Below are 13810 nucleotides of genomic sequence, written 5' to 3'. Positions count from 1 at the left end.
TTATTGAGTTTCCCTACAGCTCTCCAGCATCAAAGTTCTGGGCTCTTCGATGAGTCCTGAGGGTTCAGTGGCAGAGAAAATGGACACACACTTCCTGCCCTGGTGGACTTAGACTGGTGGTAGGAAGACAGATGATAAATAAGTAAATGAGTGAATAACAATTTCAGGGGTACTGTAGGGTATGAGCAACAACCTCATCCAGCAGAAGCAAGGTGGTATAATAGAGAGGAACTGGAGAAGGGGGGTGCTATTTCCCACTGAATGTTCTCTGAGAAGGTGTCGTTTGATTTTTGATATGGAAGATGCCCAGAGCCACCCACATGAAGCCGTGGGAAGTGCTCGTGCAAGAAGGCTCCAGGCATGGGGAACAGCAGTGCAAAGACCCTGAGGCCACCCAGAGCTTGGCTTGGGCTTCAGAGGCCTTCCAAAGATGACACAACTCCTGCCAGAAAGCAGTGGAAACCCATCCTTCTGTGTAGAGGACACCTTTCATCACCTTTCCCAGCAGATCTAAAGTTTCCCTGAGATGGGTTATGACCTGCGGCCATCTCTTTTTTCCAATGCACTCTCAAAAATAAAACTGAAAAGACATCGCCGTTGTGTGAGAAAAGATGAAAGATGCTATTCTGGCTTCTGAGTGGGCCGAGCTCTGGCCAGGGGCCAGGAGAGCTGGGTTCCGTCCCAGCTCTGCACCCCTCTCTGCAGCCTTGTCCTTTTTCTGTCTGTTTACCCACCTGTAAAATTAGGAGCTGGGCCAGATGACCCTTTCCGTCTTCAAACCTGGGAGAGCAGCCGAATCTCAGAATCTGCTCCTGCTCCTGTGCTGTTTTTGGGAAAAAAAGACTTGCTGGGTTGGGTGGGGCGGCTTTTCAGGCTGATGGACTCTCCAGCTGGTCTCCAAATTGAGCCATCTTCACTTTTAACTGAAGGTGACCGCGCTCTTCCCCGCCCCCTCCCCTTCTCCTTGGCAGGTTGAAGCTGAGCGCTGACCCCACACATGGGCTTCCCTTTTGCTCTTTCCTCCCGGTCACAATGCATAGCAGCATCTGCTGTGATGTTGCCTGCGGCAGAGAAGCCTGTCTCCTCCATGCTCTCTCGGGTCTGCATGCAAACCAGTGTCTGGGAGGGCTGGGGCATGTGAAAAGACAGAAATCTGCTGGCCACATCCCGCTGTGTTCTCTTCTTGTACGACTTACAGATGTACCAGACCGATGCCTGCGATCTGAACTGAGGCTTCTATTTCCAGGGGACACCTGGCACTTCTGGTATCTCGGCAAACGTAGCCAGGTAACATGGTGGAGGACACAGTCACCATCTCACAGGGTCAGAAATCAAAGTGCCATTGAAGGGGGTTTAACTTACTGCCTTCTGTTACATGGGAAGAATCTCTGGCCTGAGAGGTTAGGTGAGTTACCCAAGGTCACACAGCAGTAAGCAGTGAAAGAAGCTGGGGTTTACAATGCAGATCAATAGCTTATCACAGTAGGCTCGGCCATCCATACAGGATATGATGGACAAGCCTAGATGGTTTCTTCAAAATATTTTGTTTGCTTTTGAGATTATGCAAACTGAACTCATATAACATAGCTATCTTTCCCATTTCTAATTCATACACTGGGCTTACAGATTTTAACAAATACTTATTTGGCACCCACCGTGTGTCAAGCACTGTTCCAAGTCTTTACAAATATTAAGTGTACCTAATCCTTATGACAACCGGAAGAGATGGGCACTATTAATATCCTGGTTTTACAGATGGGGAAATTGAGGCACATAGAGGTTAAATAAGTTGGTCAAGGTCACAGGGACTGGCCCTGTGGCCAAGTGGCTAAAGTTCCATGCTCTCTGCTTTGGCAGCCCAGGTTCGCAGGTTTGGATCATGGGCGTGGACCTACTCCACTCATCACCCATGCTGTAGAGGGATCTCACATACAAAATAGAGGAAGATTGGCACAGATATTAGCTCAGGGTTAATCTTCCTCAAGCAAAAAATTAAAAAAAAAATAAAAAAAGAGGAAGATTGGCAATGCATGTTAACTCGGGATGAATCTTCCTCACCAAAAAAACAAACAAACAAACAAAAAACAGAGCTGGGATGCTGCTGGCTCTAGCGTGCATACTTTTAACCCCTGCCTATGTATGTCTCACTGGGCGAAGAGCATCATCCACTACCCAAAGTGGTCATGCCTAAGGGCTGCTAATCTCGTTGAACTCTTTAGTTTACAGATGGAAAAACTGGAGCCTGGAAAGGGCATGAAAGCATTGGATCAGGTTCTAGAACATCGCTGTTTCTGTTAGCGCTGCCTCTCTTTTCCTGCTCCACTGCGCCGCCTCAGAAGTCAGAACACGTCTCTGGTCTAGAAGATGCCCAGCAGCAAGTTCATTATTCTCCCTTGAAGTCCCTTTGCTAACTTCCACCTTTGTTGTTTTCATTCCTGGATTTATTATAATGGGCCAAATTAACCTGAGTTGCCTCCCGGAGTCTCTGGGAGAAAGAACCAAATGAGGAGATCAGACGCTCTTTCCCTGGTCCTTGGGGAGTGCCCAAGCCATCAGAGAGGCAACATCTTATTTATAACAAATTCACTGTTCAAAGAGCTTTAAAACATTTTTTTTTTCTATTAGGAGTATTGTTTCTATCTGTTGAGTCCGTGAGTGTTTGACATTGGATGACTTTATAAAACATTCTACTAATTGGATTTGTTAAAGCAAATAAATCAAACACTAATTGGAACGTGCCCTGCCATTATTTTTGCTTACTGAATTAGATATAATGGTGTGAAGGCCTTCTTATCATATTTGTGCACTTATTTAAACACCCCCCTGGCACACACTTCTGCAAATTCAATTAGATATTCAAAAAAGGAATTCAATTTCTGCAAGGCTGGTTTACATTCATTCCGGGGGCAAGACTCACCTCCCCTCCATAGGCTGCTCATGATTAATAAGCCTCATTTAGATATTGCCCTGCCTTCAAAGCATCTGATGGCACGAGGGTGGAATCTCTATGAACGGGAGATTGGGGTACTTTATCATGAGAGTGTGTGTGTCCTCAGAGCAGGGCTGGCCTCGTGTGTGTGTGCCTTGTGCTGTTGCATGGGGTCTGATACTTGGAAGGGCCCAGGCTTAGTTTCATGCTCTGCTAAGGTCATCTTGAAATTCTATCTTTTTTTTCCTTTTTGCAGAGAAAGATTCAGCCTGAGCTAACATCTGTTGCCAATTTTCCTCTTTTTTTTTTTTTTTTTCCTCCCCAAAGCCCCAGTACATGGTTGTGTATCCCAGTTGCAAGTCCTTCCAGCTCTTCTCTGTGAGCCACCGCCACAGCATGGCAGTGACAGATGGGTGGTGTGGTTCCACGACCAGGAAGCAAACCTGGGCCGCTGGAGTGGTGGAAACACTGAACTTTAACCACTGCGCCATCAGGGCTGGGCCTTGAAATTCTTAACAGTTTTTAAGCAAGAGGCTCTGCATTTTAGCTTTGCACTGGGCCCCACAAGTTTTGGAGCTATCTGCTTTGGTTCTCAGACCTTCTGGCTAAGGAAGAAGTCTTTGGTTTGAGTGTTGGCTCTGCCCCTGATTGATTGTGTTGTGATGAGTATGTCATCCTCTCTGGCCTTGGTTTCCTCATCTGTGAAGTGGAGGGTACTACTCCTCACGCATGGAGAACACATGCTATACTGTGAGTCAAATGCTTATTAAAATTTAGGGAGCTATTGTGGTTCTCTCAGTAATCCCTTATCCCATGAGCCAGGAGTGTAGCATCGAAAGATAGTGGAAGACATGTTCACCCTTCCACTTTCTGGAGGAAGGAGAAAACATTCTTCAACTGAGAAATGAGAAGGAGGTGTTGAAAGCACATGACATCAAGCACGCAAATGGGGAAACGTGATACGTTTCTGAAACTATGTTAAAATTTGAAATTTGGGGGCATAAAACAAAAGTCAGCAAACTACAGCGTGCAGGCCAATTTTGGGCCTTCACCGGTTTTTACGCAGCTCACAAATGAAGAATTATTTCTACATTTTTAGAAAATCAAAAGAATATAATTTTGTGACATGAAAATCATACGAAATTTGAAGTCCAGTGTCAATAAATATTTATTAGAATACAACAGTGCCCATTGTTTTTGTCAGCGTTCTTGCCTGACTTGGAGCCCCCAACTCCATTCCTTCTCTTCCCCACCAAGGGGTGGAGCCTATCCCTATGCCTTGACTTCCAAGATTGCAGGCAGGCATCTTGGGCCCAGGCAGTGATTTGGGGACAGAAGGCATGCAGGCTGGCTCAGTGCCACTGTCACTGGGGTTGGGGAAGAGCTGCACAGCCGCCATTTCCCTCAACCAGAACTTCCTTTCAAGGTTGCCTTCCCGGTTCATCGCCATGGTGTAATGGGTAGACTGAGCTGGTCTGGGTTGAAAGCCTCCCCTTGCCACTTGTAACTGTGTGATCTTGGCCTAGTTTTTTAGCCTTTATATGTCTCAGTTTCTTTAACTATAAAATGGAGGATAACAATTGTTTCTAGCTCATGGGGTGATTGTGGTAATTAAATGAGCTAATACTGATAAACACTTAGAACAGTGCCTGACGCATAGTTTAGCACCTGATGCTGAGTGTTGGTTACTGTTACTGTCACTCAGATCTGTTGTGGATTTGCATTGGCTCAATGGCTTTCCATTTCCATCCGTTTGACCTTACACCATGATTACCTGGCCCTGCCTTTACGCCCTCCACCCCTGCTCACACCCTGCTCACGGTTTAATCTTGAGCAGTCTCACCTCCCTTTCAGGACCTGTTGCTAATGCTCACATTTCTCCTCTAATGGCTCCTGGCCTGTCCATGTCTCACCTCACTCTTCTCCCTTACGTGGTGGCCTCATGGTTTCTCCTTGGTTCATCATTTGACTTTCCTTCCCTCTCTGGATACAGACTTTCCATCTGTACATGGGCTTTGCAGGATCGGGTAAAAACTCTTGAAAGGTACACTCTGAGCCCCGAGCCCCAAATCCCTAGCCTGGTGCAAGGCTTCCCAGGTTCACCCTGACCCCAGAGAGAAGCCCAATAGACGATGGACAAGAGCCCCTTTTGTGGGCCCCTCCAGGCTCTTCTACATGCGTGCAGGTTGGTTTTTAATGTATCCAGCTATTCATTGAGCAATAAAGGACATGCACTACTATGGGCTAGATGCTGAGTAAAGAGACATGTGGCACACCCCTGCTTTCATGGAGCATTGGGGCTTGGGGTTGGAGGGACAGAGTCCCTGTGGTCTCATTCCTCTTTCTCCCCCTTTGCCGAGGGCTAGAGGTACCCTCAGAGCGCCATGAGGGCTACGAGGGCTTTCAGTTCCTGCTATACATGCCAGGGGAGGGGGGTCTCTGTGCATCCTCGTAATGGCAGATCACCTTGGTTTCTGGTCATATTTGCCAAAATTATGAGGTCTGCCAGGAGTGGCACTGGCCATGTAGAGTAACTGAAGGCAAAATTTCCACTCTTTTCTTTTTGGATATTTTGTCCAGTTTTCTCTTTTCACTTAGCTCCACCACTGGATATTATGGGCACAGCTTTCTTTTCTGGAAGCAGTAGGATGAGACTTGGATTCTGTGAACACACAGAGTGTTCTAAGAGGGGCGGGGTTGGAGCAATGGAAAGTGTTCGGGCTTTGGTATCACACAGCCTCAGGCTAACGTCTTGCTCCACTTCTTCTTGTGGGTTACTTAACTTCTCTGAACCCATGATACAGCATCTGTAAAATGGGTACAATCAAAATGGCAGGGCCACTGGTGAGGGTTACATGTTCAGCTGTCAAAAAGGGGAAGTATTACTATTCTTATCGCTGTATGTGATGTCACTCTTTCCCCAAGATTCCTAGCTGGGCATGACTCTTAGTAGCTCTGATGAGAAGTTTCCATGTGTAAAATGGGAAGAGCAATGCTTCTTTCTTAGAGCAGGGATTGGAAAACTACGGCCCCTGGGTAAAATCTGGCCCCCCAAATATTTTTATAAATAAAGTTTTATTGGAACCCAGCCACATCCATTTGTTTACCTACTGTCTATGGCTACTTTTGCACTATAGCAGCAGAGTTGAGTGGTAGTTGTAACAGAGGCAGTGTGGCCACAAAGCTGAAAATATTTACTCTCTGACTCTTTACAGAAAAAGTTTGTTGACCCCTATCTTAGAGAATGGTAGTGGCTGGACTTACCTCCATTTGTGTAAATGCATATATAAATATGTACTTCCATAGCTCAACTACAGTGCCTGGCGCATTGCAGAAGCCCCACAAATCTTTAGTTCCTCTTCTGAACTTAATTTTGTTCAAGAATACACAGGATCGTATCTGAAAAATGCAGAGGCAGACACATTTATATTTTTATTGAATTCTATTCCTCTCTCATTTTCAAAAGAAGAGCTCATGTTTAAAAAAAAATTCTGATTGGCACTATAAACTTTATTTATGCTTTAATGTATCCTAAAGTATGTATCCTGCACTATTTTTACTTCCCTTACAGCTGCTGATATGCTATACATTACCCAACCCAAATGGATTTTCAAAATCCAATTTCCTTGCTACAGTTTTCCATTTCTCTGTTGACTTTTTATGCTTGACTCACATCAGAGCATCTGGGGCCTTTGCCACATGTTGACCTCAGCCTGTCCAGGGAAATAGCTCTTCTATCCAAGTGCAGGGAGGTAGTGATGGGTCCTCGCCTGTGGCCGTCCTGCCCTGTCTTCCCCAGGATGGGTGCTCTGGAGGCAGAGTGCAGTTCCCGCGTGGGAGTAGGTTTATGAGGTTTTTGTTTCTCCAAAAATGATTGTGATGGGGTTGACTTCAGTTAGATGGGGCCAGTTACTCTTTAAAATGGAATCAAGTGAGCACCCACATGTGTGTCTTTTGGGAATCTCTCCAACCATAAATCTTCCCTAAGCAGCCTGGTGCAAATGCCTGCAGAGATGGCTGGGAGCTTTTTCTGTCAGGTGTCATGACCCCAAGGAATTGCACCAAGACGCATAAATATAATTTGTGTGTGTGTGTGTGTGTGTGAGAGAGAGGAAGATTGTCACTGAGCTAACATCTGTGTCAATCTTCCTCTATTTTATGTGGGATGCCTCCACAGCGTGGCTTGATGAGCAGTGCTAGGTCAGTACCCAGGATCCGAACCTGCGAACCCCGGGCCACCAAAGCGGAGCACGCAAACTCAACCACTGTGCCACGTGGCCAGCCCCAGACAAATGTAATTTTTGAAGGAGTAATAAGAGCTGCAATGAGACTCAGTATCATGGGTTTGAGTATTTCATGCTGTCAGTCCACAGGAAGCTAGTGTCCCTTTCTTCTCCTCCCCTTGGTGGCTCTCAGTAGCCAGTCCTTGGGCTAGTGGCATGGCTCTGCCTCCCTGTGGCTCCTGAGTTCTTTCTGGGTCTCTGGGATCCTTACGCTTTACCACTGGAAGGTTCCTTAGTGATCCGTCTTGCACACCAGAAAATGAAGACTCAGAAATGAGGAAGGAATGTGAGTAAATGGGGCTCTATGCAGCTGGCAATGTAGGTTGCTGTCGGGGTATGTAATCTTGAGCTCGTAACCACTCTGTTTCTCAATTTGTTGGTTGAGAGGAAGAAAATTCATGGAGAATTGCTTAAAAATACGTATATTTTCTCCCCTGAATAGCTTTTAAAAGTTGTCTCTGAGTCAATTCAGACCAACAGGGAGCAGATCACTAGACTGAGTCATATTGGGCCCCAATGAGTTGCTTTTCCTGAATTGTATGTTTGGGTGATGCTATCAATTTATATTGAGAATGATTATGAGAAATAGTCTCCTGCAATTGGCCATGCTCCCCTTGTGTGGATGTTGTTTCAGGTATTGTTCCTTACGGGATGTGGGATTTCTGTTACCAGTACCGCGGTGGAGAAGTTCTTGTGTGATCTAAGCACCTGAAATGGTTGTCATTTTCCTGAGCCATTTGGCTTTTATTGTATGAACACAGCGTGCCAGGATCAAACAGATTTTCCTTTTTCTATTGGCCATTGGAAGCTCAGAGCCAAATATGTAACTCTTTTTTAGCAGGCGGACCTGTAGGAAATTACAGCATGGACTTGCTGCTCTCTCCTTCTGTCCTGCTTTTCTTTCTTTTCCTGTCCTCAGATTGCTTTTTGCCATCATGCTTAACATGCTGTATTTCCTTCTTATGTGTTTATCAGTCCACTATGGCTGGACTAGAGTTCATAGTGGGTAGATCAGTAACCAGTTAGATAGCATCCTTTGAATGGGATCTATGAGCTTCAATATATCTCTATGCAAGTGTTTCTTGCACCTTAAGTGTATGCTGTGTGATTGTCTTTCCCTGTACTCTGCAAATTATGTGAGGGTAAGAATCATATCTGTTGATTGTGTGCCCCTGCACAGAACTCGTAGGAAAGATTTTTGTTAAATGTTTCTACAGTAAGCAAGGGAATAGATTCAAATGGGAGACACCCAACCCCCTTGGAAGCCCTTTAGCTGCCTGATCCCCTCTCATGACCCTGTAAGTGAAAGGCGTGGTCCTTGGTTTTGGGGATACATTCTCTCTCTGGTCTGTTAGAAAGAGCATGGGTTCTGCAGTTGGGTCACCACGGGTTTAATCTTGGCTCTAACACTTTCATTCTGTGTACCCTGAGCAGGTCACTTAACCCCTGCATGCATCAATTATCTTGTACTTAAAGTAGGGATAAAAATCTACTTCATAAAGTTGTAAGGATTAAGTGAAAGCAAATGATGTAGAAGACACAATCAGTGCCTCGTATATTGCCTGGCTTGGAGCAAATGCTACAGAGAACATACTTCTTATATCAGTCAGGATGTGCAATGTTCTGCTATGCTAACAGGTAACCCCTGAGATGTCAGTGGTGTAAAACAAGAAAAGTTGATATTTCACTTCTGAAAAGTTGACTGCCAATATCACTGTCAAGTGACTCTATGGGTGACTTTCCTCCAATGAGTGCCTCGGGGATCTAGAATCTTTCTTCCTCTGATGCCATTGCCTTCAGCTACAGCTTTGAAGGTCCTCACAGCAGAGCAGGTGAGAAGGATTGCTTGTAAGAGATTATTTTTATGGGCCAGTCCTGCAAATAGTGGATATCAGTTTGTGACACATTTCCGGGGTTTACCACATGGTCTTCCCCACACGCAAGGTGGCCTGAAAACATAGTGTTCTTGTGTGCATGAGAGAGAAGACCCAAACAGTTTGTCGTGCACATGACATTGTCTTTGCCACACTCCCCTTCTCTAGCCCTGGAGGCCCATCTTAGTTTAAGATGCTCAGTCAGCTCTTCTAGTGAACACTTGAGATGCTGCAGGCTCCACTCGCTTATCCATTCCAGCACATCAGGATCTGTTGTGGATAGCATTGATCTGATTCATTTGTCTTCCACAGTCTGGGCTCCAGTGAGGTGATGGCAAAGTAGGGAAAGGAGGTTGGCCCTCTTAGAGCAACTGCAATTGCTGCTGCTACTGCTTTTTAAATTCTAGATGGAGTGTGTTGTGTTTTTATATCTGGGGCATTCACTCTGCTGTTCTGGGCAGAGAAGGCTTATAGAAGAAGTGATTTAGGAAGATTGTTTAGAATTTGGCAGACAGGCCATGTGGGGAAGGAGCTTTCTAGGTAGAAGTGGCAAGGATGAGACTTGAAAGAGCAGGTCCAGCTCGGGGATGGCTGTGGGCTCCCCTTTACTCGAGTACAGCTTGGTCTGTGTCTGGCATCCCATTAGCATTTGTTGGTTGATTCATTCAACTAATATTCATTAATCCCCTACCATGAGCCAGTACTGTTCCCAGCCCTTCTGAAGCTTACTGTCTGGTGGAAGCTGGTTGATTGCCTCTGTCCTTGCCTTTCAAAGGTCATCCTTCTCTGCTATATCTGGGATGAAATCTCCTCTGTCATCTGCTCCTAACCTCCCCTCTTGTCTCCTGGGACTTCCATCCTTTCCTGTTGACCCTTGTCAATCCACACTGGTCATTGCCTTTCTTCCCTCAATTCCCCAAAGCACCAGCGACACGTGCTTGTGTGCAGCCAGCTCTCACTGAGGAGTTGGGTGTGGTGGAGGGACTGTTTCCAGTTCCTGGTCAGAAGGGCCTCCTGGTCCATTTCCACTTAGCAGCCAGTCCTCTCACTCACCCCAGCTGCGGCCTCCACTGCACATACTGAAATATGTAAGTATTTATTAGTTTTCTTGTTTACTGTCAGTCTAGCTCACTAAATAATGAGAGCATGACTCTTTTCTAAGCCACTGTACAGCTAGGATCTAGTACTCTGTCAGATCTACACTAAGAGCTCAATTGAATAAGTTTTTAATTATTGAACAAATAAATGAAAACAAACAGATATTTTAGTTCCTACTAAAGCATCAGCAGGATATTTCTCCCTGGCCACCACCTTCTGTAGGTTTTTGCTTTTCATTGTGTTTCTTAGTCCCCTCTCTGCCTCTCCTTTTCATCTCTCTCTAGCTGCCTACATGAAACACCCCAAATTCCTGTTACTTTGTGCAAAGCTATTTAATATTTGCAACTCAAGCTGCAACCCCTGCCCTACCAAAATAGGTCCAGCCCTCCTTTGCCCAGCCCAAGACTCATTAGGGTGCTCAAGGCCAACCCTTCTGGGTTCCCATACACAGCAAGAAAGGAAAGTGGAGAGAGCTTTGGCATCACAGGTTTCTTTAGCAGCGTTGTGACTGAAGTCTGTATCAAATCTGTCAACAGGACTTCCACCACCACTAAGCATAGGAAATCCCAGGTCTGGGGTGCAGAGAAGGGACTTTGTACTTTGCAGCTGATGAAGAGGATGGCATGAAGTTGGATGAGACTGCAGTCACAGGGGCTAGCGAGGGATGGTTTCTGTACGTGACTCAGAACCACGTTTGGATGTGTGATGGGGAACCACTGGGTGTTTAACGGAGGGAGATGATGATATGATGAGATCTGAGCATCAAGGAGACCAGAAAGGGGCAGAGGAAATGATGGACTGGGGTTTGAAACAGGTCTGGGAGACCAGTCAGGAGGCTGCTGCAGAACTTAGTCCTGGCGCTGCCCCCCGCCTCTGTGTTTCTTGCCGGGTCTCCTTGCAATGCCTTCCTCCTACCCTCAGCCCTTGGAGATGCTCGAATCCTTTACAGCCCTGATCAGTTCTCCTCTTCCAGGATGTCATGGGCTCCTGTTTCTCTGGACAGACCAGCATTTCCTAGTTGCAGCCCCAAATCCACACCCCAGAGATCTCTCAATGTCATCTGGAGGGGCTTACAGCCCATAGCATTTGCTCAGTAAATTCTTGTCAAAATCGAATTGACACAACTTATTGTAAAATGGCGGGTGGCTTGGACTTTAAAGTTAAAGGGAGAAGCCTTAAGTGTCGTCAGCATTGACCGTGTTATCTTGCAGGTGCTTGGTTGTCTCCTTCCTCATGGTTTGATTTTTACTCCATGAAACCTGATTTTCCAAAAACTGCCCTTATAGGGAAGGGAGTGGATATTGAGAACTGATTCTACACTAGTTACGTTTTATAGATTATCCCATTTAGTCCTCATGATATTTCATTCAGATGTATCTTTCCTTCCATGTTACAGATGAGGAAACTGAGTCACAGACAGGTGAAGCATCTGGCCCAAGCGGACCCAGCTTTGCAAGTGGAGATTTGTGTCTGGTTTTGCTAGACTCCGAAGCTAGTGCTTTCTCTGCGGCCTCGCAGCAGCCTCTCTCCGTGTTGCAGGAAGCAATTACTGAGGCATGCCCTGGCATTCATTTTTCTTACTTAGAATGAGACGTTGCTGTTTACTTTCTCAGGAAGCAAGATTGAAATCAATGTAACTAGCCTTATTAACTTTTTTAAATAGGGGGGCCTGCAGATGCCAGCGCCTTTCCTGAGAACGCCAAAGCAAATATAAAAATCCAATTTGCTTGCCTTTTTTTAAAATCTTCTCCAGAGTTTAAAATTCAAAGCTGTAAATGAAGAGCCGATGAGATGGGGTTAACGAACCAAACCTCAGACACGAGGATGTATTTACCCATATCTCTTTTGTCTGCAGGCGGCTGTTCCTTTGATGAACACTACAGCAACTGTGGTTATAGCGTGGCCCTGGGGACCAATGGGTTTACCTGGGAACAGATTAACACGTGGGAGAAACCAATGCTGGACCCAGCGGTGCCTACAGGTATGTGACCCACTGGGTTTGGGGCTGAGATGGGGATGGTAGCTTTTATGATGACTCATGGGGAAGAACTTTCTTATGGATTGAGCTGTCTGAGCGGGCAATAGATAACTTTGTTGATAGTGAGTTCCCCATCCTCAGAGGTATGCAAACCGATACCTGAATGAATTCTTAAGGATGTGGGGGAATCACATGTTATCTGGATTCAGGGACTTTTAGGATTTCTTTTAGCTTTGGGATTCTAAGCTTTAGCTACAAGTAGGGCATCATTGGATTTTGCTTGGGGAGCCTGATAGTTGTGGGATTTTAGGGGAAGAAAGAGCTTCTGAAGAACTTGAGATCATTCTTTTCCTTCCAGGCCACATAGATGCAGCTTGTATATATGTAGAAAAACTTCTACAGTCCAAGTATTGCTCGCGAAGTTAATGTCCTGACATCCTGAATGTCAAGCTTATCCTTAACCAAGGGGGCTGAAGGCCTAATGTATGCTCCTGATGGATGCCTGCGACCTAGGCCTTTGGAAGTTCCACCTGGTGTATGCTAGGGAGGGAACACCTGCAAGAGGTATGCTCAGGAGAACACATTTAGGGTGGGGTCTGCCAGGGTGAGCTGAATCTTGAAGAGGCTTACCTGGTGACCCAAACCAGGAAGAGCTGCAACTCTGGGGACATGAAGATCACCTCTGGGTAATGTGAGCCCTGGTGCAGTTGTAAAGACAGTTGGTTGTTGGAGAAGGGAGGCCATTCTCCATGGTTCCTCCCTGACGGGGACTCCCTCTAACCCCGACGCTGTCCTGGTTTTTTACCAGCCCCTCCTGGTGCTATCTCTCAGTCTCTTTTGTCAGCTCACTCTGGCCATTAAACATTGGAGTTCTTCAGGCTTGGTCTGCACTAATGTGTATTAGTCAGGGTTCTCCAGAGAAACAGGACCAATAGGATATATAGAGAGAGACATGTAAGAGGAGACATATGGGAATTGGTTCACATGATTTTGGAGGCCAAGAAGTACCCCCATCCACCCTCTGCAAGCTGGAGACCCAGGAAAGCTGGTGGTGTCATTCAGATGGAGTCTGAAGCCTGAAAATCAGAGAGACTGGTGGTAAGAGCCCTGATCTGAGTCTGAAAGCCCGAGAATCAAGAGCTCCCATGTCCGAGGGCAGAAGATGGACCTCGCAGCTTAAGCAGAGAGAGGGAATTTGCCCTTTCTCTGCCTTGTTGTTCTATGTGGGTCCTCAAGGGATTGGATGATGCCCACCCACATTGAGGAGGCCTATCTGCTTTACTCAGTTCACCAATTCAAACGCTAATCTCTCGTGGAAACATCCTCACAGACACACCCAGAAATAATGTTTTGCCAGAGATCTGAGCATGCCTGAGCCCAGTCAAATTGACATATAAAATTAACAGTCACTCCATGGATGGCCTCAACTACTCCCATGGCTTCAGTTGCCATCAGACTTCTCTTAACGAATTCTAGAACTACAAGACCAACTGCCCAGCTGCCGTGTCTTCTTGCTGTCTCTGGGGAGAGGAATTTTCCAGGATATCACTGAGCTGGAGACAGAGAAGATGCTCAGAGATGCCTAGGTAAACGTGTGGCCTGTGTGGCCTCGTTGACTTTGATTTTGGCTACAAAGCAAGAGGCTTCT

General features: G+C 46.1%; 1 protein-coding gene across 17 annotated transcripts in view; it reads left to right on the top strand.

The window, feature by feature from the left end:
* Nucleotides 1-13810, top strand: part of PTPRT (protein tyrosine phosphatase receptor type T) — a 1018757-nt gene that overhangs the window by 260931 nt on the left and 744016 nt on the right. For all 17 annotated transcript variants that reach the window (XM_070589264.1, XM_070589262.1, XM_070589256.1 and 14 more), the window contains exon 2: nucleotides 12040-12165. In XM_070589264.1, coding sequence (XP_070445365.1) covers nucleotides 12040-12165 — 126 coding nt within the window. The remainder of the gene's footprint in view (nucleotides 1-12039; nucleotides 12166-13810) is intronic.

Source organism: Equus przewalskii, chromosome 21, assembly GCF_037783145.1.
Source record: "Equus przewalskii isolate Varuska chromosome 21, EquPr2, whole genome shotgun sequence".
Taxonomy (NCBI): Eukaryota; Metazoa; Chordata; class Mammalia; order Perissodactyla; family Equidae; genus Equus; species Equus przewalskii.
The sequence above is the reverse complement of the archived record's forward strand: the minus strand, read 5'-3'. Positions and strand labels throughout refer to the sequence as shown.